The sequence below is a fragment of the Psammomys obesus genome, unplaced genomic scaffold (assembly GCF_907164565.1).
Source record: "Psammomys obesus unplaced genomic scaffold, mPsaObe1.curated_primary_1811, whole genome shotgun sequence".
NCBI lineage: Eukaryota > Metazoa > Chordata > Mammalia > Rodentia > Muridae > Psammomys > Psammomys obesus.
Window position 1 is genome coordinate 8,176,247 of NW_026592710.1, and position 25,279 is coordinate 8,201,525.

A 25,279-nucleotide genomic window follows, 5' to 3' on the forward strand; every position below is an offset into this window, starting at 1 on the left:
TTTCTTTCTTTCTTTCTTTCTTTCTTTCTTTCTTTCTTTCTTTCTTTCTTTCTTTCACAGTTTTCTTCACTTCCACCTGTGCGGGTGGTATTTGCAGTCACAATGGAAGGCAGTGCTCGGAAAGTAATCACTGTCAGGTCAGCCCTCATTGTGAAGAATCGACTGGAGACACCAATGGAACTACGTTTGGACAGCCCTTCGGCTCCTGACAGTATGTTCAAATGGTGTAGAACAAAGTGTTGTGGCCTCTGTCCTGAGATAATGAGGGTAGGGATGGTCTCCTGCAAGTGCTAATTCTTTATTTCTGTGGCAGAGCCTGTGGTGCTTCCCGCCATCATGCCAGGGGACTCATTTGCTGTGCCTCTACACCTCACTTCTTGGCGTCTGCAGGCCCGACCCAAAGGACTGGGTGTGTTCTTCTGTAAGGTTCCCATTCACTGGACCAACGTAGTGAAGACTGCAGAGGTCAGCAGTAGCAAACGGGAGTGCCATTCTATGGACACAGAGAAGAGCCGGTTCTTCAGGTGTGTGTGCTGCTGGGATGGGTGCTTGGCCATTGTCTTTCTCCCTTCAGGGGCACTGCAGACTCTTAGCAAGTCTTTGTGTTTATTTAAAACTCTTGAGTTTTTCTTCTTTAAGTTTTTGAGTTAAAGTTTGGGGGAGGAACAACTACAGAGGCTGTAGCTTCACGAGATAAGGTCAGTTTGCATCTGCTCAAAGAGAGGGAAGAAAACAAGAAAACCAAATCCACCCAAGTCCTGTGTCTAAACTGGGTAGCCAAATCCTAGGGCTGGGATTTCTTCTAAGGAATAATTTTAAAGTATCTTACAGTCAGATCCACACACCTGATGCTGACTTTCTTGAGTATGTTGGCAAAATTGTCTCACTTCTTAATCCTGTCTTTCCCTCTGTGAGAACATTTTTCTGGGAACAGTGTTGGAAGAGATATGGATTGCTGCCTTCAGGCTCTCAGAGACTCAAGACTGTAAGCCCTATTCAGACCTTTTTACTTTTCATATAATGAAAATAGGCATTTGTTTAGTTTAAACATAAAAAATAAGTACAAGCATAGTATGGTGTGTTCTAGCACACCCTTACAGCTGTGAACGGGAGACTAAAGAGAGGAATAGAGGAATGTGCATGGAATCACAGTTGGGAAAATAATAAAGATCTCAAAGATTTCAGCCAGGCTGTCAACTGTTAATCCTGAGAGTCATTGGAGGAAAAAAACAATATCACTATTATGGGCCAACTTTAAAGCAAATTTTATTAAATACTAAATACTGGCCAAGAGATGGGCTTTGGTCAGAACCATTCCCTAGAATTTCCCAGCTGAAACGGCCCTGAGCCACATGCTACAGGGATTTATAAGGGCCAAGCTGTAAGCCACTGTGCTTTCCCATGAGGCTTTGTTATTTTCCAAGAAGGACAACTTCCAGCATTCCAGAAAGTTACCTGGTTCTTGGGCTGGTGGGGCTTAAAGGTTAATTTTGGGCATTACATTAACCAGCTTGTTTTAGTTGGCCTATGCACAAGAAATGCTTTGCCCAGTAATTCCAGATTGAATATTATTTCCAAGTACGTATGGAACATTCTTCAAGAGAGGCCATCTCTTGGGCCATAAAATTAAGATCAATAAATATTTAAAAACTGAAGTAGTACAGAATATATATCCTGATCATAATAGGATTGGATAAGATCAACAGCAATAAGATGCCTAGACAACTCTTGAATATTTGGGAATCAAACAATGTACTTCTAAAATTACAAAGGAAATTAGAAAATATTTTGAACTGAACAACAACAACAAAACAATAATACAGATATATCAAAAAATGGGGAATAATGCAAAAGCACTTCCTATGGGAAAGCTACAGTTTTTAATGTTCTGTGAGGAAATAAAAATATGTAAAATTACCCAGTTAGCCTTGAGAAGCTAATAAAAGAATGAAAGAAAGCTAGTAAAAGCCAGGTAGAGACACTCATATCTGTTGTAGGAGGCAGTTTTCCTCTTGTCCCTAATTTCCCAAAATAACAATTCAGGAGACTCATTAAATATTATACAAATACCTAGGCACTGTAGCTAGGCTCTTCTCTGACTAGCTCATAACTTAAAATAACCTATTATTCTAATTTATATTCTACCACATGGCCAATTATCTGAGCTCAGGTACCATGAATCTATCCTCCTCAGAGCTTGCCGCTGAATCTTGCATGCCTGGCTCTACCTCAGAATCCCATTTGCCTGCTGAAAGTCTCACCTATTTCCTACCTAATCTATAGGACTTAGGTTTTTTAATTGACAGGTGTTGCTTCCATATAATACACAAGAGATTCCTTCCACACACATCAATAATCTTAGCAGTCAGGACATGGAGGCAGGAGGATAAAGAGTTCAAGGCTATTTTCAGTTATATTGGGAGCTTGAGGCTTGCTTGAAACAGGCCTGAGACCCTGTTTCACCCAGAACCAGAACCAGAACCAAAACCAAAACCAAAACCAAACGCGCGCGTGCGTACACACACACACACACACACCCTAATAAAGACAAATATAAAAAGGGACAAAGTAATGTCAAAATTGGATTTCAAAATGATTCCTAAGTTAGATAATATGCAAGACTGACCAGGGGAAAAAAAAAAGAAAGAAAAGTGATGTTAAACTGGCTGTGATAGCTCAGATTTGTAATCCTAGTACTCAGGAGGTTGATACAGCAGAACTTTGAGTTTGGAACCTGCATAGGCTACATAGTTAGTTTTGAAAAATGGAGACAACTAACCAACCACTTTCCTACTAATGAGACATTATTACCCATCCTACAGATGTGAAAAGGATGAAAACGGAAGAAATGTTGCTTTTATGCATTTGTGTTTATGATTGACAGATCTCCTTGGGATTAGATAACCTATTAGGAGACTTGACCCTGAGGAAGACTGATTCTCCCTTTATCAATAGCCATTGCTTATGTATGGCTCTTCATCTAGGTGAAGCCTCTTTCCAGTTCCCCTATCCACACTGTCATGTCACTTGGTGTCATCATGATTCAGGTTTTCTTTAAGCATGAGTTCTTTCTTATTGAGAAGGCCTTAATATTAAAAGGTTGTTGTTGGTTACCCTTAGGATATAAGTGCCACTACTACACCTTTTGGACTATCTTGACATTTTGGTCATATTATGGTTTGTAGCTTTACAGCTGGATAGAACTACTGATTACTTTTCTCCCTTGGCAGCTTGCATAGTTTCTTCAGGTACTAGGAGATCCAGTCCTCATGGAGGTAGTTTCTAGGTCATTTCTTGGACTCCCATGAAATAACTCGAAGGAGGTTTTCCAAGCCTAGCACTGGGTTTTTGTTGTTGTTGTTAAATAGACTATGATTCTTGGAGGAAGCATTGTCACCCCTAGTAGCATAACTTCATTTAAATCACATGCACACACACACATATATGCACACAATATGTGTAGTTTTAAGTAAACCAACTAGTATTCCCAATGACTTTTTCAAACATCTTTACTGTTATTTTTCTCTCTTCCTTAATTGTTAACTCAGTATAGCTTGGAGTCATCTTAGTGGAAAGTTTGAATTGAGAAATTACCTAGGTCATATTGGCTTGTGGGCATGTCTGTGGGGGATTGTCTTAATTATTAACTGATGAGGGCCCAGCCCACGATACGTGGCACCACCCCTAGGCAGTTAGGCAGTACTGGGCTGTCTAAGAAAGCTAGGTAATCATGAGCCACAGTGAGCAATCCAGAAGTACTCCTCCATGGTTTCTGCCTTTGCCTTCCTGCTTGACTTCCTGTCCTGACCTCTCTTAATGTTGTATTGTGACCCGGAAGGGTAAGCCAGGTAAAGCTCTTTTCTTCTCTAAAGTGCTTTGGTCATGGTGTCTTATACAGCAAGAGAGTGAAACTAGATCAGCATGTGTACGACAACATACATGAATTTTGTTGAACAAGAAAAAAGCCCAACACAGAGTAGTATATACCAAGTGACCCCACTTGTATGTTGCTCATGAGCAGACATGTCTGATGAAAGAGGTTGCTTGAATGACTGGGAGAACATACCAGTTGAAAAGTTAGGGAAGGCTCTTTGGGGGTGAAGTAGTCTTTAACTTGTTTTGAGTAATGGTTACACAGGAGCATGTAATGGCCGACACCCATTAAACCCCAGTCTTTAAAACCTATACATATTACCATGTGATACATCTCAGTAGGTATGTGTCCATCAAAGGTTGCAGCTATCTGACTGACGTGAACCTTTTTTTTTGTTAGCTCAGGAGAAACAAATTCCAGTTCTTCAGGCTGATGGTTTTCATATGGTTTGTCTTTACAGGTTTTGTGTGGCCATAAAGAAAGAGAACTATCCTGATTACATGCCCTCAAACATATTTTCTGACAGTGCAAAACAGATTTTCAGACAGCCTGGGCATACCATATATCTCCTACCAACAGTAGTCATCTGCAACTTGCTGCCGTGTGAACTTGACTTCTATGTGAAAGGAATGCCGATTAATGGGACCCTGAAACCTGGCAAAGAGGCAGCCCTTCCCACAGCTGATACGTCCCAAAACATTGAACTGGGTAAGGCTTCCTTAGCATCATTTGTAGTAATCCTAGGAAAAATACCAGGGAGTAAGCTTTCGGAGCCCCTTGGAGAAATCAAGTTGCATGCAATATCTCAGCGAGTGAAATCAGAGCCAAGGAAGTGGCCAGGCAGCAGCCAGCAGAACCCTTTTTCTTGTGTGTGCGTATAGGGAGTGGTTCAGCTTTTCACACCGTGCAAAGTCTTAGCTGTACAATGGGGAGAGGCCAGTGCTTGCATGCACTCAGTCCTTCAGGCGGAAGGCAGGCTCTTTACTTTTGCCCTCATCGAATGCTTACAGCAGCACATATTTGATCCCTTTTATTGATTCAGAGATGGAGGCTGAAATATTTATTGCATCAAGTAACTTTCCTTTGTAAAGGTCAGGGTAGAGAATAGCCAGCCAGAACTTTATTGGGGCCTCCAAGGAACTGTAGGATTAGAACAGTAAATTTTAGTGATGAAGCATGTCTTCATCATTGCACATAATGACACATACCTTTTAACCTCAGCACTTGGAGGCAAGAGGCAGGAAGATCTCAGAGTTTGAGGCCAGTCTGGTCTACAGAGTAAGATCCACGACAGCCACACAGAGAGAAACTCTGTCTCAGAAAACAAAACAAAACAAAACAAAGGAAACCAAACATATTCATTATGCTGTAGACTTCCTGCTGTGACTCCTGGGCTGTTCATATTTGTTCCTGTCAAACGTGAAAGTGGCCTTGAGGTTTCCACCACAAAGATCCATACTGATTTCTGTAAAAGGACTGCAAATTGTTGTTGTTATAGGGTACTTTTGACAAATTTAAGTCCAGAAAAATTAATGTCTTGTATCTTTAGGGGTGTCACTGGAAAACTTTCCACTCTGTAAAGAATTGCTCATTCCACCTGGGACCCAGAACTACATGGTCAGAATGCGCCTCTATGACGTCAATCGGCGGCAGCTTAATCTTACCATCCGCATCGCATGTCGAGCAGAAGGATCCTTAAAGATCTTCATCTCTGCACCATATTGGCTAATCAACAAGACAGGTACTCATGGATACCACTCAAGTAGACTTTTGACGTGGAAATTTGGATGCTGCTGCTGCGCTGACTAACTGGAACCATTGTAGACAGAGTACTGCAGTTGTCTGAGCTGCTCAGTCTGCCGTGCTATGTCTGACCATAGTCAGGCTGCCCATTAGGTGTTCTTCAGACGGTGGGGTAAGCCCACTGATAGACCCCCTCCCACTGTTCCCCCAAAGTGGTTTCCCCCATCTTGCTGTTTGCGTTTTTCATGGGTAGACTGGGTGGGAACGATATAAACTTTTCCCTCCTTCCTAAAGGGTTACCACTGATCTTCAGACAGGACAATGCAAAGACAGATGCTGCAGGCCAGTTTGAAGAGCATGAGTTGGCCCGGAGCCTGAGCCCTCTCCTGTTCTGCTATGCTGACAAAGAGCAGCCAAACCTGTGAGTGTGGCTACATATGAGATCGTATAGGATTGACAGTGAGCAAGTGGGGGTGGGGTAGGGTAGGGTAAGGTGGGGTTGGGAAATCAGCAAGGCCAGAAGATACCTGTGTAATACTGTCCTGTAGGCCATAGGCCTGACTTGGCAGCAGTGGAGCCCTGACTTAATGAGATCTTGTTTTTAACCTAAGTTAAATGTTATTTGATACTGAGAATAAACCATTTGTGAGTTTGCAGTGAAAGGCAAGTTTATTGAAGTAGGGCTCTTATTTGTAACTGTGCCAGGGAAGAGAAACAGGGCATCCCCCTTTCTTCCTGTCATCTGCTTTTAGCTTTGAGCCCTGGAGAGGAGTGCCGTTAGGGCAGAGACAGGCTGTCCTTGTTGAAGTCTTCAGCCCATGAATCTAGCTGAGACTGTTTGTAGGAGGTTTTGAAATTCCATATGTGCTGTTGCACCATCTTAAAATTCATGGAAGTCTGGGGATGGAGAACAGCACTTGTGAGGTTAAGTGAAGTGTCTTTTTAAGGTACCTGTTTTCCTCAGGAGCTTACAGCCCCAATCTAAAGATAAATGGGTGTGGCCTATATCTCACCATTATCTGTAGGGCGCTGCTGAAGCCTCATAGGACGGTCCCTGGTGCACTCCAGTGGACGCAGATGTGATGGCACAGCCAATCTGAGTCTAGAGAAGGCTTACTGTTAGTCAGAGTTCTGGCTGTTGGAGGAGACACACCGGACATGTGACTTCCTAAAGCGCATATCTCATTGCATTCTGCTCAGCCTCCAGGGTTTAGGGAGGGCAGGAGCTACTACTAAATCTTAAGTTGAAGAAACTGAGGCACAGAGAAGGAATTACCTGCCCAAGGCCAGTTGTTTGTGGCAGAGTTAGAACATACATTCTGGACTTGTTTCCAGGTTCCTGATGAGACCCCAGCCACCTCATCAGTGCTCTACCAGAGTGATCATACTGGTTCTTAGAAAGGACCCCCCCCCCCAGCCGCCTCGCTTTACAGGGTTTTCTAAAATTATTTGAATTTTGGAGAAAGAGATTGTAGCATGTGGTGGGCTTATGGGAGAGTACTAGTGTTTTCTCCCAAAGTGCTCAGCTGCAGTTCTCAGTCCTCAAACACTGCTGTGCGGTGGCTACCTCTGCAGTTAACTGTCTCGCTGTGCTTGGGGCTCCCAGGAGGAGGTTGAGAGTCAGTGTGAGAGATCTAAGCGGTGGCAGCCGCAGTGTGTCCTTACTCAGCATCAGTTGTGGATGGGTGTGAACATGTCTGCTTTTCTGCCTGCCACAGCTGCACCATGAGGATTGGAAGAGGGATTCATCCAGAAGGCATGCCGGGCTGGTGTCAGGGCTTCTCCCTGGATGGTGGCAGTGGCGTCCGCGCTTTGAAAGTCATCCAGCAAGGAAACCGCCCAGGGCTCATCTACAACATTGGTGGGTTATGTTTGGGGACGAAGGGGATTGGGACCATTGGCCAAAGACCCCAGGCCTGCTTGAGTAAACCAGCTGTGCGTGTTGGCAGGGCAAGTGCAGGTCTTCTGATCTGATTGTGGTCGTATATCTTTTCTCTGAATACTAGGTCTCTGAAATATCTTTTTTTTTTCCTTCAGAGGAATGATAGAAACACTTTCATTTTACTAGTGTTCCCACACATTAATTCAAACTTAGAAACCCTGAGCAGGTATGAAGTGTTCACCTGAGACTGAAGTGCAGAGCTTGAGTGACAGTCCAGATGTGGAAAGGAGGTAGAGAAGCAGGAAAGTCCAGAAGTGGAGGGACGGTGGTGTGTGAAGTTGAGGTGGAAAATACGATAAAATGTACCCAGGGGTGTCATCGTCAGAAGGTCCCCAACTCGCTTGTCTTCATGGGTGTGGTAAAGAGTACTCTGTACCCATGTCCCTCAGAGCCACCTGAGGACACATGGAAGGTTTCTTGAAGGCTCGTGGTCAGCTGGATTTAAGTATTCCCCAGGCTTAATTTTTTTTAGCAGTGTGTCCTTGTCTGTCATTTCTAGGCCCTTTACAGCCATTTGAAGCCTAGATTGGCCTGCTCCTGTAGAGCTTTCTGTAGTGCCCTAAGTGTTCTTGCCTACACAGCCCAGCACAGTACAGCCTCATGCAGCCATTGAGCACTTGTTTCTGAGCGGTGACCAAGGGAGGCAGCAGCTTTTCATTGCATTCAACTTTTTAAAGATTATTTTATTTATATGGGTGTTTCACATGCCTTTCACATGTGTGTGTAGTGCCCACTGAGGCCAGAACAGTCATGTAGGAGGAAGAACCATGGTCCAGTTTACCCTGAATCCTACAGAATAGGGTGGTTTAAGCTTAAGGGGTTTTTTTTTGTTTGTTTTTGTTTTTAATTTTAAAATCATTTGTTTGGTGTGTGTGTGTGTGTATGTGTGTGTGTGTGTGTGTGTGTATGTGTGTTGTACACAGACACATGCACGTAGAAGACAGTTTTCAAAAATTGGTTCTTTCCTCCTATCCTGTGGGTCCTGGGGATTGAACTCAGGTTGTCAGTCTTGGAGGCAAGCACCTTCAGCTGCTGAGTCATCTCAGCTGTCCTACTTTATGATTTCTTAAAAGAAGTGTCCCGGGGTAGTTTTCTTTTTAGATTATTTAACCTGGATTTGTATCATGCTCCCATTCAAGCTGCCTCCTTCCAGTGGACATAAAGAGTTTTAAAAGAAGCCAGCTTTATCGGAGCCTAAGAGAGCATTCTTCCCACATTTGTCTGCTCCACCCCTTATGTTGGCAAAGGCTGTCTCATGCTGGGCTGGCTTTCTGCTGGCTGTCTTGCCCTTAATTTGTTTTTCAAAGCAAGCTCCCCAGGTTGGCTGGAAGCTATACTCAAGACAGATTTGCGGAGGGAGAGGAGTGAAAGTTACTCCTTGTAACACAGCTCTCTCTGAGAGCCGCGGTGTTGTGGCAGATAAGAAATTGGAGCATGTGTGAATGTGCGTGCCTGTGTAACTGTGAATGCTCATGTAACCCTGCAGTGTCTGTTAGCATGTGTTCAAGGAGAGTGTTCCTCATAGGCCTGTCATCCGAGTTCTGTCCTTCTGAGTGAAGGGGCAGAAGGATGGACCAAGACAGGATCTTAAAGTGCTCAGGCTTGTGAGAGTTGTGCACGCCTTGTCAAGGCAGTCTGTGTGCTCTCCTAGCGCCTACAGCTTCCTCTCCAGAATGTTTATAGCTCCAGCCCAAGCAGACAGGCTGGGACATGCACCTTGAAAACGAAGGATTTGTGTGGATTTTGATCTCAGCTCGATTTATTGGGGGTCTGCCAGGGTAAACTAGGATGGATGGGGAAACACAAAGCCCACCTCTTTCCAAAAATAGGGTGTCTGCTACTCTGGGCGACTCTTTGTACTTGCAAATTAAGCTCAGCTTTTGAAGTAGCCTTCCTATTAGCTAAGATCCGCTGGTTCTAAGGCTGTTGATTTCTGGCAACTAAAGCTTTTCTTCTTGTCCCAGAGGAAAAGTGGGGTGTGTGGCTGGCACCCTAGAGCTGTGTGGAATTTCTTAGGTAAGCCTTCCAGAGACACTCTTTAGAGACTTCCCAGTCTCTTGAAACCAGCTTACTTTTCAAGCCAGAGCAAGCACATGAAGGAGCCAGTAGGTTGTGGTACCTGTAACGGGGATGGGTGCTGGCTCTCAAGTCCGTGCCTGCACTGAATCACCAGCCTTGCAGGCACCCCCAGTCTACAGCTGCAGTGACCTAGAACAGGTGACTCCACTTCCCATTCCTCAGGTTCCTCAGCTGTACATGGAAGTGATTGGCTAACACCCTTATTCCAGAGGGTTGTTAAAAGAATTAAGTGTACAGCCACAGAGAGGGCCTGGCATGTATGAAGGAGTCAGTAAGTATCAGGATTGTTACTTTTATTACTTTGGAGATAAATATTTTAAATCATTGTATAGCCAGAGCTCAGCACAAAGCTTTGGATTTATTTCCTGTATTTACTGCTATGGTGAATGAGTGAGTCATCCCACTGAGTGTTGGATTTTTTAAAAATTGTCATCGGGTGTTACAAGGTGACTCACTGTGACTTCATTTTTCTTTACGTGAAACTTGTTTGAGCTTTCTTTCTCACTTAGTGTTTTTACATGCATATTTGCATCAGTTTGTAGTAAGTAGGGAAGCCCTATTTTTAATGAGTAAGGAGGTCTTAGCACTGTGTGTGGACAGTGGACGAGGATTACTAGGGAAAATTGTAACTAGAGAGTGCTCAGTTGAGTAGGTCAGCACAGAATCTACCTAAGTAGTCTGACAAAGGCAGGTTCTCTGGAGAGGGAAGTTTGTATCCCAAGTGTAAGCATCATTGTAGCACATGGAGCTGTCTGAGTGCTCAGATTCATAAACAGAAGGCTAAGCTACGCGTGACCACACACTTGTATGTCTTAGCTGCTGTTATAGTAGTGTATACAGGGTAAAGAGACTAGGAAGTAAAGGGGTATTGGCACTGCCCCTGAGACGTTTTAAACATTTATTTATTTGTTCTGTGTATACATGTGTATTTATGGTGCTTGCACAGAGGACAAGTTGTTTGTTCTCCTCTTCTACAGTGTGGGTTCTGGGGATCAAACTCATGTTGTCAGACTTGGTGGCAAGCACTTTTGGCCATTGAACCATTTCTCCAGCAGGCCTGCCCCTCCTCCCCAGACTTTCTAAAGCCTACATGGGAATAAGGAATAATACATTGTGAGCAACTGATATTTCCATTCCAGTCTTGAAAGGCTTCATACCCTCTCCAGATGATGTAGCTGTTTGCTCAGCCAGAGTAACTAAGGAATTATATGGGCTATATGTTATTTCTGTAAAACCAAGAATTTTCGGTCATGATATATCAATTAAATGGTTCTTGTCATTTGTAGGTATTGATGTCAAGAAAGGCCGCGGTCGCTATATTGATACTTGTATGGTCATCTTCGCACCCCGTTACCTGTTAGATAATAAATCATCTCACAAGCTTGCATTTGCACAAAGGGAATTTGCCCGGGGACAGGTAAGCAGATTGCTGTGAAGAATAGCCAGAGCTTGTTCAGTAACATGGAGTTTACTGTCGAGGCCTGCTTCTCATCAAGACTCTGTGTTTGGTGTTGTGAGTGATCCAACAGCTCCTGTGTAGGATAAGGCTCAGAGCAGGGACTCATCTAGAACTGCAAGTGACTTGTCCAGGGATCGCGTAGACTCACTAAAGCCCATAACCCCTGTGTTTTAGGGAACAGCCAATCCCAACGGCTACATCTCCACCTTGCCTGGATCCAGTGTGGTGTTCCACTGGCCACGCAATGACTATGACCAGCTGTTGTGTGTCAGGCTGATGGACGTTCCCAACTGCATTTGGTCTGGAGGCTTTGAAGTAAACAAGAATAATTCCTTCCATATCAACATGAGGTGAGTCTGAGGCTTAAAAGAGACAAATGTAGCTTTGGTTGAGGCATATTAATAATATAGTGTGTAACATACATATGTGTATGTATGTGTGTGTATATAGATATATCAAACCAATCTCAATGTTTGTGAAGTGGACTTATGAATTTATGGTTCAAATAACATTCTTAGATCCAGTAAAATTCCAGCAAAGTTTGAGCATTTGATGGGGTGAGTTATAGATGTTAGCAGCTTTAAGTGATAAATACAGTTCTGTGATCTTTAGGGTGTACAAAGTCCAGAGTTATTGCCCATAACTTGAAGTTGCTGTCAGTGTATAGATGGTACCACTGATGCTAACTGTCTTTGCTTATTCTTATCCACTTGACTATTTTTCTCTCATCTGACGTTCTGGTAAATTATCTGGCCTATTCTTGTTTCATTTCTGTTACTGTGATAAGATACCCTGATAAAAAAATCAACTTGAGGGGGTTTATTTCAGTTTATATTTCCAGGTTACAGTCCCACATAGTGGAGAAGTTAAAGCTGGGTCTCCAAGCAGTGAGTCACAGTTAAGAGCAGAGAGTGGAATGAGTGTGTGCGTGCTTACTTGCTTATGGCACATGCTCCACTCACTTCCCATTGTCATAGTTGAGGGCCCTCTGCCTAGGGAGTGGGGCTGCCAGCAGGGGTACGTATTCTCATATTGATGAGCTAAACTGAGACCGTCCCCAGTACATAGACATAGCCGCAGGCCAGCCCAGTGGGAGGCCATCCTGCAACAGTGAGCCTCAGGTGCTTGTTAGAAAAACCAATCAAATTCAGCCTCAGCTAACTCAGGATGACTGAATTTCCTTCCTATTTCATCAAATGCTTTATTGTTGCCATTGTAGTTTTTTTTGGCAATGGAACGTACAGCTTTGAACATGGTAGGCTGACACTCTGCCACTGAGCATGTTCTTAGCCCCAGAAAACAACAATTGTTGTTTTTGTTTTTTCTCCTTGCTGGGTTGTCCAGCTTGATCTTGAACTTCTCTGTTGCAGTGATCACCTTTATTGAGCAAACCCTTGGCCAGCTAGGGCACATTCACAGTGCTGCATATCTGTGGGGATCTCTGCACCCGCCAAGGCCAGCAGAGTAAGGATCTGTGGGAGGCAAGAAGGTTGTTCGGTTCATCACGGCTTAATAGCTGGTGTTGATGCTAACTACTCCCAAGTAGTTTATTTTAGGCATATTTAAACATAGCACAATTTAGTGAAGAAAGCTTCCTGGTAGTAATTAACTCAGTCTTTGTGCACAGTGAAGTTTAAGATGTGACTATATTGCAACTCTTTGTAGAGTACATGTGACATTTTCCATAAAGATAGGTTCTGTAAATTGACAAGCCCATGGTAAGGGTCTGGGGAGGAGCTGATGTGGTCTCAGCCACACAGACAGTGCCAAGGTCACCAGACTCTCAACCAGGCTTCTGGGCAGATGGCAGGTTATATGCACCCCTCCCTTTGAAGAGACAACCTTGTGTGTTTGCCATTCCTGGTTCCCCAAGTGACCTCTGAACACAGGAACCTCTGCGTCTCTCTCTCACACACCCTTGACCAGCCATTGTGCACTCGCATTGCTGCACCCCTTTGGCCATCCAGTACACACTCACATTGCTGCACACACAGCTTCGAGAGCAGAGCTTCTCACCCTTTTTAACGCTGTGACCCCAACCATAAAATTACTTTATTGCTACTTCTATGTAATTTTGCTACTGTCATGATTTGTAGTGTAAATGCCTGTGCTTCCCAATGGTCTTAGGTGACCCCTGTGAAAGGATTGGTTGACCCCTAAGGGGGCAGCAGCCCACATGTTGAGAACCACTGCTCTACAGCTTCATCTCCTGTAAAACTCAGATTCTACACCAGTTAAACAACTCCCCATTTCCTTTGCCCAAGCCCTTGCCAGCCCTCATTCTACATGGCATATCTAGAAATTTGACTACTGATGTGGAAATGTGCAGCATTTATCTTTTTGTGACTGTCTTATTTTACCTAGGATAATATCCTTTAGGGTTCATCTATGTGGCATGGCTCAGCATTTCCTTCCTTTTTAAGGCTGAAAAGTTTCCATCATATGTCTGTTCCACATTTTGTTTATCTATCTGTTGATGCTTCTACCTTTTGGTTCCTACTATGAACACAGGTATGCACATGTACACTCCAGACCCTGGTTTCAGTTCTTTTGTGTCTACATCCAGGAATTTAATCACTGGATCATATGATTATTTTATTTGTTTGTTTTTACTCTGTTGTTAAAGTAACTTTTATTTGTCTGATTTAATTGTGGTCTTAGAGGCTTAACTAACTCTGTCTGCTAACCTAGGCCTAGTCCTGGAAGCTTCTATCCTCCATACAATCTTATCTAGGCATAGAATGTTTTCAGCCTCTGAGACTTACTCTTGAATAAGCTCACCCTTTCTAGCTCTTTCTCAACTCTTGCTGGCTGGTTCAACTCAGCTGTCCTGGCTCAAACTCCTCTCCAAGCTGACTGATTCAACTGGCTTCTCTCTTAGCCTCTGACTGAGTTGCTCTGCTTGGCCCCATACTGTTGTATACCTGAGGTGCCTTCCAACCAATGTGGACCTGGCCTCCAGGTTCTCCCAGCATCCCTCACTCTCTACCTGCTGCAGGATGTGGCTGGCATACCCCACCCTCTACCCTGAACTCCCAGCCAGGGGTGGGACTTCCCTTTCCCCAGAGGCTTTTCATTATATAATCCAGATGTTTTGGTCCCCCCCCCTTCCTTCTTTCTGTGTTTCTTCTCTCTCTTTTTCTGCATTTCTTCTCCTTTTTCTTTCTCTCTCTCTCTCTGCTCATACCAAGATCAGTGAGCTGCTCCCAGTAAACATGCATTTGTATATTTTAATTTGTCCTGAATTAGTTTATTTTGGCAACGCAAGCATGTTTATCACTAACTTTGGGAATATGTTCTAATATTCTAGTTCCTTCTCATTCTCTGGCTAGTTCATTCTTCACCTGTGTCTAGCTCGTTCTCTCTTCAAACTCTCTCTGTAAAACTCTCCGGGTAAAACTGCCTCTGAATTCCATGAACTGAACCATGATAAACTCTACTCCACTCCACTGCCTTTCAACTCACTGACTCAACCAAACTGCCTGAACAGTAAGGACTAGAACTCAGATTTCTGCACGCCTGTGTCTCATGAGTGCTGGGGTTGAAGGTATATACTTCCATCCCTGGACCTAAGCTTTACTTTACCTGAAACTTGTTCTCTACCAGGCTGGCCTTGAACTCAGAGATCTGCTTGCCTCTGTCTCTTGTGATTAAAGGCATGCCTTTATTCTAGCCAGATTACTCAGAGCTTAGAAGGTCTTTGGATGTTATCTGTTACCAGAGCAGCCATGTTGTGAATGAAAATACTCCTATACTCTGTGGCTTTTCCTGGCCTGGGATTTGCTATATAGACCAGGCTGACCTTGAATGCATAGAGATCTGCTTGACCCTTTGCCTTCTGAGGTCTGGGATCAAGAATGTGTGCTACCATGCCAGCTTCTCTATTCTTTCATTGTTTTTCCTTTCATACAGGTCTTTCTTGTTGCCTAAGATAGTCTTGAAATGGGAGCTCCAACAGTCTTCAGCCTCCTGAGTGGATAGGATTACAGGTGTAGGCCACTGGCTCTATCATTTCCAATCTTTCAAGGATGGGCAGTGCTGCGTTTTGTTAGGATTGTAACATTTTATTTTACTGTGACTTGTGTCCAGAGCCTCCCATTTCTCCAGAGCTTTACTAATACTTACTGTTTCCTATTGGGGATCTCCATAGTATCTATCCTAACAGCAGTGAGTGGGGATCTTGCTGTGAGTTGTTGACTCTAGAATATTGTATACTAAGCCCTAAGCTCTCAGAAATGCCAACAAATACTGTGCTGCTGAGCCCCCAGCCTGCACTCTGGCTCTGAGTCACATTTTTCTCACATTTATTTGCTGTGCTTGGTGACCATGTGCACATCTTTGATGGATCCTTCATCTCCTTCTGAACTGGTTCCTGTTCTTTTGGGTGTTCGCGCTGAGCAGGCAGGCGCTAGTTGCAGTTTCCTCTTCTGCCTGTTCATGCTGCTCCTTGTCTTCTGTGATGTTGTTGAATCCATTTATAAGTACTTGGTTGCTTCTGACCGCACATCTCAGAGCAGTTGTCAAATCCAGTGCCATGAGGTTGTTCTCCTTTGTTTGCTCAAGGGTTTTATGGTCCTCGGCCTTTTGGTCTGGTCTGCTTTGAGTTACCCGTCGGGTGTGATGTAACTCTAAGGGCTACTTGTTGCTCAGAGTGTGGATGTTCGGCTTCTGCAGCAACATTGTTGGAAGGCCTTCGGCCTACACACAAGGGCTTTGTTTCTGTGCTCCCGTCATTCCCTGGCCGTCTGTGTGCCAGCTCTGTGTTGACTTCTGTATCTTCGTGGGACCCTTTCAAGTGAGGCAGCAGGAGACCTTCAGCTTGGCTTTGGTGGCTCGTTTGTTTAGAATTCCCGAGATTTATAGGAATTTTATGATTTTTCTTTTCAATTTCTGCTAAAAACATGCTGTTAGGAACTATTCATTGGGCTGGGATTAAACATGATTACTTTAAAAAGGTGAGGGTGGGGTGAAGGGAGGGTGATGGCTTTGTGCCTAGTATTAATCCTTCAAAAATGGCGTCAGTGTGTATTCTAAGCTACCAAGTGACCGACGCCATCCATTTCTTCCCCAGTGTTTCATCTGGAATCAGTTTGAATGAGAAGCTACAGGAGTAGGGCAGGGAACCTCTTCCATCTCACACCTCCACTGACATCAGCATTTTGCTTCGTCCCACTTCTGCCCCTCTCTCCCTCTCGCTTCCCACACCTGCTCTGTGGGTTGAGCATATATGAACACACTGTGCTGAATCATTGAAAAGTGGTCGAGGTCATCATGGTACTTGAGCTGCATTAAATCTAGCACCTACCACAAATGGTGGTATGATGTGTATCTAGGGAAATATCTGTGTTTTTAAGACAAATAATAATACTGTGACTATGATACCATTAATACACATGCAAGAAATTTAGTACCAGTGCATGCTTTCTGATAGATAACCTCCGCAGACTGAATGACTGGGCTGGTTTTCTTCCCTGCAGGCCGCTCTCTCTGGTCTGGCATCCAGCCAGCGGTCACTTGTCTGATGCAGCTGCAGATGCTCTTACCTTCCTGGTGTGGGGAGCTGCCCCTCCCACCCTTTTTGTCTGTGAGTCAGTTGTGTCTGCTGATTGATCCTGTGGCACTGTTTTGTAGGACGCGCTCCTTTCTGTGTTTGGATGCTCGTGTCCTCTGTGTAGACTAGGCCAGTCCCTTGTGTGACTAATGCCAGCTTATGTGATATGTGTTCCCCTTGAGTCACATCAGGCCTGTGACACACTGATCTCGTTACTGCTATGACTTGATTATCACTTTGCTATCATGGTGCCTACCTGCTTCCTCTGCTGCAAAGCCACCTTTCCATCTTCGTAAAGAAGACGGTCATTGAGGGATCATTGACAGCCCAGTGCTATATCTCAAATCTTTTACACAACTGGAATCAGTTATTATGTCAAGGATTGGAAATGGCGGCTCTCCTTATTTGTTAATTGGTATTCTTCTCTGAAAACAAGGTTTTTCTCTCCTCTAGTAATAGGTCTAAATGGAGCGCACATGCACACAATGCAGCCTGCGTGCTTCCTCCCTCAGGTCTCACCTCCCTCACTGTGTGCCTGACAATGACCTTGAACGTCTGAACTATAGCCCCAGCCCTCCACCGGTCTTCAAAGAAGACTATCAGCTGAAGAGATGATTAGGAAGTCACCATTTTGTGCTGTGTTCTCAGTTTCTACTTGCTAAGTTTTCACAACTTTATTTTAATTATCTGTATGCACAAGTATCTGTGTGTGGTGAGAGTGCAGGTATCTGAGGAGGCCCAATGAGCTCACTGGGACCTGGAGTTACAGGAGGTTGTGGGCTTCTCGGTGTGGCTGACCAGGTTGAGCTCTGGTCCTACCTGCCGAGTCACCCTCCAGACTTTTTACTTTCTAAGTTTGATCAGAAACCACACGTGGGCCACAGTTGCCGACATCCAGGGAGGCCTCAGTGTTATGACTGAGAAGTGAGGGGCTGCAGCCTGTCTCCTCTTTTTTTTTTTAAGATTTATTTGTATTTTCTGTGCATGAGTATGTTCCTGGCCCCCTCAGCTCAGAAGACATTAGAGCCCCTGGAATCAAGAGTGGCTGCTCTGTCCACTGAGCCATCTCTCCAGCCTGTCTCCTTTTAACTCGACCTTTTCTCCTTGTTCTGCAGGGACACCCTAGGGAAATGCTTCTTCCTGCGCGTGGAAATTACTCTCCGAGGAGCTACATACAGGATCTCCTTTAGTGACACAGACCAGTTACCGCCGCCTTTCAGAATTGACAACTTTTCCAAGGTACCAAGTGCTGCTGAGTGCTGGCTGCTCACATGGGGCAGGGTGGAGGATCATGGTGCCATGCATGTGACACTCACTAAAGCCCCACTCCTAAGAGATGGCTTCTATAGAAGTAACTTATTCTCCTATTTCAGTTGTTGTCTTGTAGGATTATTGTCTCTGTCTGTTAACCCAGGCCTAGTCCTGGAAGCTTCTAGCTTCCATACAATCCAACCTTACTGCTTAATAAGCTCACCTTTTCTTACTGAGCTCTGGTTGGCTGTTCAACTCAGCTGTTCTGGCTTAAACTCCTCTCCCAGCTGATTTATTCAATCTAGCTCTTCTCTCTTCCCCTTCATTGCTTTGCTTGGCTTCAAACTAACTCCAGCAATCTGCTCTAATCTCCTGGCTCCTTCTCATTCTCTGCCTCATTCAGTTTTCACTTGAGTTCTCTCTCTGCAACCTGTCTCTCTATTACTGTCCTGGTAAAACTGCTTCTTCTCCTTTCTTTATTGCCCCATAAGTAGCTTCCCTTTCCTTTCTCTTCTCATGAGTGTTGGAGTATCCTATTCTGTCAAATCTTCTCTGATACATCACTTTTTCTGCCACTCAATTAGACATCACTTTCAAATATGAGTGCTTCCTTCCACAAACTAACTTTATCTTCAATGTTTGGAATTAAAGGTGTGTACCACCAGGCTTGGATCTAAGCTTTTCTTTACTTGAAACTTGCTTTATACCAGGCTGGCCTTGAACTCAGATCTGCTTGCCCGTCTCCTGGATTAAAGAGCTATTTGTATTCCAGGCAGATCACACAGACCTAGGTCTTTGGATGTGATCTCTTGTCAGAACAGCCATGTTCTGAATGAAATTTCCTCTACACTTTTTAGCTGGTGTTGTTATTTTTAAATTTACTTACTTACTTCATGTGTCTGGGTATTTTGTCTGCATGTATATGTGTGTGCACCATGTGTGTCTGGTACCCTCAGAGATCAGAAGAGGCCATTATATGACCTGGAACTGGAATTATGTATGATTGCGAGTCGTCATGTGGGTGCTGGGAATTAAGCCTGGCTCCTCTGCAAGAACAGGTGCTTTTAACCACTGAGCCATCTCTCTAGCCACCTCTGCCATTATTCAAATTAAAGTAAACTTTCTGCCCCCAAAACTTATTTTGATTAAGAATTTGGTTGACACGGTACTCGTTATAGACATACTGATGGGCAGAGAAAGGAATCATATGGCCTTGTAACAGTGGGTAACTGCCACTGCTCAATTACAGTGAACATTTTATAATCCTAAATGTTAAAGTGGAAATCACGACATTCTGTTTGTAATTTCACTCTGTTTGGTTGTGCGAGTGCCACAATGGACATGTTAAGGCCGAAGGACAACTTTCAGGAGTTGTTTTCCTTCCACCGTGTGGTTCTTGGAGGACTGAACTCTGGGTTGGCAGCATGTGCCCTTATCCTGGCCCAGAAGATTACATTTTATATTATCTCTTCAAATTAATGTGGCTTAGAGTATGAGACTTTCTGTAGCGCATGTCCAGACCCTCTATTCCTTCCACATGCAGATGTTCACGGAGGCTGAGAGTAGTAAAGACACTATAAGAAGGATGGAATTGCTTCCTGTGGATGTTTTTGCAAATCCACTTTAAAATTTCATTTTTAATATTCGTTATTTTACATGTTTATTTATGTGTGTGTATTATGTATGGGTACCTACAAAGGTACACATGTTGTATCTCCTGGAGCTGCAGTAAAAAGCCATCTGAGCCACTGGGCATGGGTCCTGGGAAACAAACTCTGGTCCTCAGCAATAGCAATAGGTACTCTTTATAGCTGAGTGACACTCTAGCCTCTTGGAGAAGCATCTTAAAGTGCTGTTTCCAGCTGGTTGTGGTCGTTGCCTTTCAGTAGTGGGCCTTTGGGAATCCCCAAGATACTTAAAAAAGCATTATCTTCTCACTGGTGTTTATTCCCTGGAGAGTGTTCATTTGGGAAGTGGGAGCTTCCACTTCAGGCTGCCTGACTTGCTTTCCAGGAGCACCGCCCTGAATGACGTCCTCTGTCCTCTAGGTTCCGGTTGTCTTCACTCAGCATGGTGTAGCTGAACCCAGGCTGCGGACTGAAGTGAAGCCCATGACATCACTTGATTACGCCTGGGATGAGCCCACCCTCCCACCCTTCATCACACTGACCGTTAAGGGGGCAGGCTCGTCAGAGATCAACTGCAACATGAACGACTTCCAGAATAACCAACAGTTGTACTACGAAAATTTCATTTATATTGCTGCCACATACACATTCTCTGGGTAATTCTGGACTTAATTACTGTTCATGTAAAGTAGAATATTCTAACTATTCATTGGTTTTAAATTTTAAGCAGTTTCTGAGGAGACAAATGGCAGCTGATCCCTTTTTCCTTTACCAAATCCTAGGCTCAGGGTCTTCCTTGAGAGACTATTCTACATCCTTATCTGTAGTAGCTTGATCTCTCTAGATCCTAGACTTTTCTTTGTGTTAGACCTTCCCCAGGGACAGAGCCTAGCATTAAACAACACTGACAAGTCTTCCTGGGTCTTGAGTTCCTGAAGTGTCTGTCTTGATGTTGGGTTGGTAGTGTGTGTTTGTGGGCTGTTCCTATGGCACTGACCAATGTGACCTGAGAGACCAGTTCTGTCCTTGTTTTCTGTGAGTGCCAGCAGCTACTGAGCACTTTAAAAGGAGAGTCCTAACGGGCTCAAGAGGGTGAGGGTGTGGAGCAGGGAGGGAGAGAAGCTCCTGGAAACCCTAGCACAGAGTGGGACAGAACTGCACTCTGTTGGAGTGCTAGAAGTTGGAACCAGTTTTTGGCACATACCTGGTGCTGATGGTGTGCATTTTTGGAAGAATTAGTAACAGAGAAGAAAAAGTAGGGCTTAATTTTAATTTTATTGAGGGTCAGATTCACCTAACAGAAAACTAACCATTTTGAACTGAACAGTTGGTGGCATTTATTGTATTTTTGATGCTTTTGACTGTCACTTTGCCAATTTCACCAAATGTTTTTGTTGTCCTAAAAGAACCTCCGCTGGCACTGGTACTTACTCCTCATTCACCCTTCCTTTCAGACCTCAGCAACCACTAATCTGCCTCCTGTACCTGTGGGTGTGGCTAACTGGGTAGTCCTGACAGTTAGGATCTCCTCATGGACCTTCTGTGTCTGTCGTCTTCACTTAACATAATATTTTGGGCCAGCCCCATGGTGGCTTGTGACCCTGCTTTCTTGAAGTGCGTTCAGTGTGTGTGAGCCTGCGGAAAGTCTGCACCGTGTCCTTGCCTGTCAGTCCGTCTGTTCCAGTCATGTCAGCTGTTTATACAGCTTTTTGCCAATTTTGTTCTCCAGTGCTGTGGATTGTCTTTTTTATTTTTTGATGGTATCATTTAAAGAATAAATTTTTTCCACTTTGGTGAAATCTAATTTGTTGAATTTTGTTGTGCTTTTGATGTCCAGATGACTAATTTTTAACAGAACTAATCAGTATGTTTTGTAATAGTAAGGATTGATGGGGACAGGCAAGTGATCTAAATTAAGCACGAGTCTAGCCCTATGCATGCTCTCCAAGGTGAGAGGCTGGAGAATGAATGGCTCAGTGCTTTATTCTCAAGCGTAAATTCCTGGGTTTGGATCCCAGTTCTCATATGGAAAGCTAAGAGTAATGACAAGTGCTTGTAACCCCAGCTCTGAGGCAGAGATGGGCAGATCCTAGGTCTTGCTGGCCAGCAAACCTAACTGAGACTGTGAGCCCCAAGTCCAACAAGAGACCCTGTCTCAAATAATAAGGGAGAGAGTGATAGAGGCAGACCCCCAGTGTGGACCTTTGGCTTCTATTGCACCCATATAGGTGAGTTTGTACAAATCCATTTACATACACCTCTCAACACCCTGCACAAATACCAATAATATAAAAAACTCCCCAAGATGAACCAGGCTGCACCATTCCATAAAGGTTGGGATTTTTAAGCCAAGGGAAGCACCACAGACTTGAATTGGGGCAAAGTGGCTAGTGGCTCATTGGATTCCATCTCTTGCTGAGGCTTGGGCATGTGGTGATGCTTATGTTTAGAGCATAGCTGCTTTCTTGGGACAGCTGCCTTAGTTTTGCCACACCCCCTTAAAGATACATGACCATCATTTTATGGTTTAGTTTTGTGCCTCTGAAATTGTGAGGAGAGGGAAATGCCAGAGTTATGTGTTCTTACAAACAAATCTTGAATTGTGCAGGAGGAAGGGCAGCCCTCAGCCTGTGTCCTGTCTGGCTTTTGCTTCAATATTTCATAGTTTTTATCTGTTTTAAGACAGTCTATCTGTGTAGTCTGGGTTCTCGTCATACTTCAGTTTCCTGAGTGCCAAGATATAGGCATGAGCCCAATCTTTTTGTTCTTTAATAGAGATTTATGCTTTGCTCTGTGTGTGTGTGTGTGTGTGTGTGTGTGTGTGTGTGTGTGTATGCATGTGTACTCATTTATTTCATCTTAGTTTGCAGGAGGGCAAGGGAAGGCCTGTGGCTTCCCATAAGGCTGTTACCTGTGCAGAACTTGTCTTGGATGTGTCTCCAAAGACGCAGAGAGTTATCCTAAAGAAGAAGGTAAGTGTCTAGAGGCTGGTATCTGGAGTTGGGGGCTCAGACTCAGCCGGGCCAGAGTGTGACAGGTGAGGAAGTGGGCTGGGAGCCCCAGAGCCTTGGGGTTCATGCTCTCACTGTGTTCGCGCTGGCTGCTGGATCCCTACCCTTCTTACTCCGGAGTCCTTCTGGAGAGAAAATAGTCCTGAATCCATGATTTGTGGGTTTTGTTACTTTGTTTTTCTCTTTTATCATTTCTTTTCTCTCCTTAAATTGAACTAAATGAAAACGTCACACTGACAGGTCCCCCTTTTCATGTTTTCTGAATTAGCATGAGAAGAGCAAGGCATGCCTGTGAGTACAGGGAAATATTTCTGTTAGCCAGCCTTGATTTGGAGGAAAAATTAGCAAAATTTGGTGAAAGATCTTACAAATGACTGGAAGAGTGGTAAATAATTGAAAGTGGAAGAGAGCAGAAGTTAGGGATGGCAGAGATGCAGCAACCATTCTCGGGACAAGACTACTGGATTGTCATTTGGAACACAGAGACCTGAAGAGTCTGCCGAGTTCAAGTACTACAATTCAAGCAGCCCCGATGGAGGGCTGGGCCTCCACTAACATGTCTCCACACGTGTGTAAAGTAGCTTGTTTGTAATCAGTTTCACTTTGAAGTTATACAGATCCAGATAGATTTCTAATAGTCCCAGGCCACTCTAAACACATTCAGCCCTGCGATGTCTTTCTTCCTCAGACTCACTTAAAGGTGAGCCCCTAAAGGCTTAGGGACTAAGTTGTTAGGGAAGAGGAAAAGGGCACCCCAGAAAAGGTGCTTCACCCCCATTTTTAAAGAGGGGCATCTGGTGGTTTCCAGCTTGGAATAGGCAAGTCCCTGCAGGCCAGATTCCCTCGCTGGGCAGAGAAGCCCTGCCTCAGCCTGTGGCATCTGAGGTGCTTCCTGTGTTGGGGCTGGTGCTGTGGGTAGATGTGAGCACGGGCAAGGCTGTGGGAGCTGCCTGTGGAGATGGAGGCTGACTTTGATCTCATGGGCATGCCAGCAGCTCCAGCAGCAGGAGTGGGTGCTGGTCTCAGTTTGAAGCTGGTTTTCCCACTCGTCCTGAGCTGCATTTTCTTACCGACCTCCTGGGAGGGTTAAAGAAACCATCTAAGACAATGTACGTGAAGTGCTGTGTCAGGGTGTGGAGGTGATAGCATAGCACACAGTTCTGAAGACACAGCTGTGCCAGGCTCACTCTGAGCACCTGTGTCTGTTACATTTTCCACTAGAACTGAAGAGGTAGTTTAGTTTGGCTCTTTGACAGGCCAGGAAACAGGCTCTGAGCGCTTCCATGCTTCATCTACATTACTCAGGCTGTGAGCTAGCTCACCTTGTGACTGTGCAGCCAGGTCTCAGATCCTGGCATCTTGACTCTCATATTCACATTATAACCTTTGGTTTTTACTCTGTAGGATGTAGCTCAGTCGAACACTGCCCAGTCCTACATTTAATTCCTAGCACTAGATAAAAAAGAAATTGTAGACTGCAGAGAACTATCTTTCTGGCACATGTGAATCATGTGAATGAGTTATTAGGAGCCAGGGAGCAAGGAGCCAGGAGCAAACACTGCTATGGTGCAACTCCTTCATGCTAAGAGTGTGTCACCCCAGAGTTGGAGCGTGGGTAGAGGTGTCTTTGCAGTGTGGTTCTGTGGACTGTGTTGGGGAGGCAGCATCACACGACAGTTAAGTGGGTTATGGAATTGGGCAGGTCCAATTAGTCCCACTGCTCACTGGTTCTGACAGCGTAGGGAAGTCCGCAAGCCGTAACTTCCTGATCTTTAAGGACAGTGACAGTATGTGTACCTTGTTGGGTTGTTTTCAGGGTTAAATGAGTTACTGTACTTAAATCCCTCAGACCAAGGCCTGACCTGCAGCAGGTTCCCAATAAGTATTATCATCTATAGCATATAATGGATTAAATAAACTCCTTTGACCTGGAAGTCTAATTGTACTGTTTTCGTATTCTAGCAAAGAAAGTGCATTGAAAATTAGAAGCAATCAATGAAACATAACCTTTAAATACTTGGTTATAATCAGTTGGTAACTGTTGAGACCATGAGCATTGGAAGGAGGGAGGATGCTGTTGTTGCTGCTCTAGCAAGTTACAGGAGTGCCAGAGTCAGGAGCTACCTCACATATACTGAGACAGTTAGACTCTTCTCTGCACTAAGACATCTGAAGTCATCATGGACTAATGGTAATCGTGGTGATATAGCTAGGTGGGAGACCGCTCAATCCTGGCTTCTGATTAAAAAAAAAATATTAGGTGTATAAGTTATAAAATTTTCTTTTAATTGTTTGTACCTGTACATGTCTGTATATGAATGTCATATATATGCACTTACCAGTGCCTTGCCCGTGGAATCTAGACAAGGTCATCAGAAGGCTACCTGAGCTTGAATTACAAGCAGTTGTAAGCCACTACCTGATGTGGGTGCTGAGAAGTAAACCTGGGTCCTCTACAAAAGCGCATGTGCTCTTAATCATGAAGCCCTCTCTGAAGCCTCAAAGGATAGTTCTTAAAATATTTATACTACTTACAAATCTTGGTTGCTTGGTTTAGGAGTTTAGTGTATGTGCTGGTGAGATGGCTTAGGTTTTGCCATGTAAACCTGATGGCCTGAGTTTAAGCTCCAGATCTCATGGTAGAAGGAAAGAACTCACTCCTGAGGCTTGTCCTTAGACTTCCACACATGTGCACCATTGGACACACGTGCTAGTGCTCAGTATGCACCATACATACTAGA

At 44.3% G+C, this 25,279-nt stretch overlaps 1 protein-coding gene across 4 annotated transcripts in view; it reads left to right on the forward strand.

The window, feature by feature from the left end:
• Positions 1 to 25,279, forward strand: part of Vps13d (vacuolar protein sorting 13 homolog D) — a 223,693-nt gene that overhangs the window by 99,900 nt on the left and 98,514 nt on the right. For all 4 annotated transcript variants that reach the window (XM_055615224.1, XM_055615225.1, XM_055615226.1 and 1 more), the window contains 11 exons: positions 61 to 211; positions 314 to 524; positions 4,335 to 4,582; positions 5,424 to 5,615; positions 5,912 to 6,038; positions 7,336 to 7,478; positions 10,925 to 11,055; positions 11,272 to 11,447; positions 17,764 to 17,887; positions 19,948 to 20,183; positions 22,391 to 22,499. In XM_055615224.1, coding sequence (XP_055471199.1) covers positions 61 to 211; positions 314 to 524; positions 4,335 to 4,582; positions 5,424 to 5,615; positions 5,912 to 6,038; positions 7,336 to 7,478; positions 10,925 to 11,055; positions 11,272 to 11,447; positions 17,764 to 17,887; positions 19,948 to 20,183; positions 22,391 to 22,499 — 1,848 coding nt within the window. The remainder of the gene's footprint in view (positions 1 to 60; positions 212 to 313; positions 525 to 4,334; positions 4,583 to 5,423; positions 5,616 to 5,911; positions 6,039 to 7,335; positions 7,479 to 10,924; positions 11,056 to 11,271; positions 11,448 to 17,763; positions 17,888 to 19,947; positions 20,184 to 22,390; positions 22,500 to 25,279) is intronic.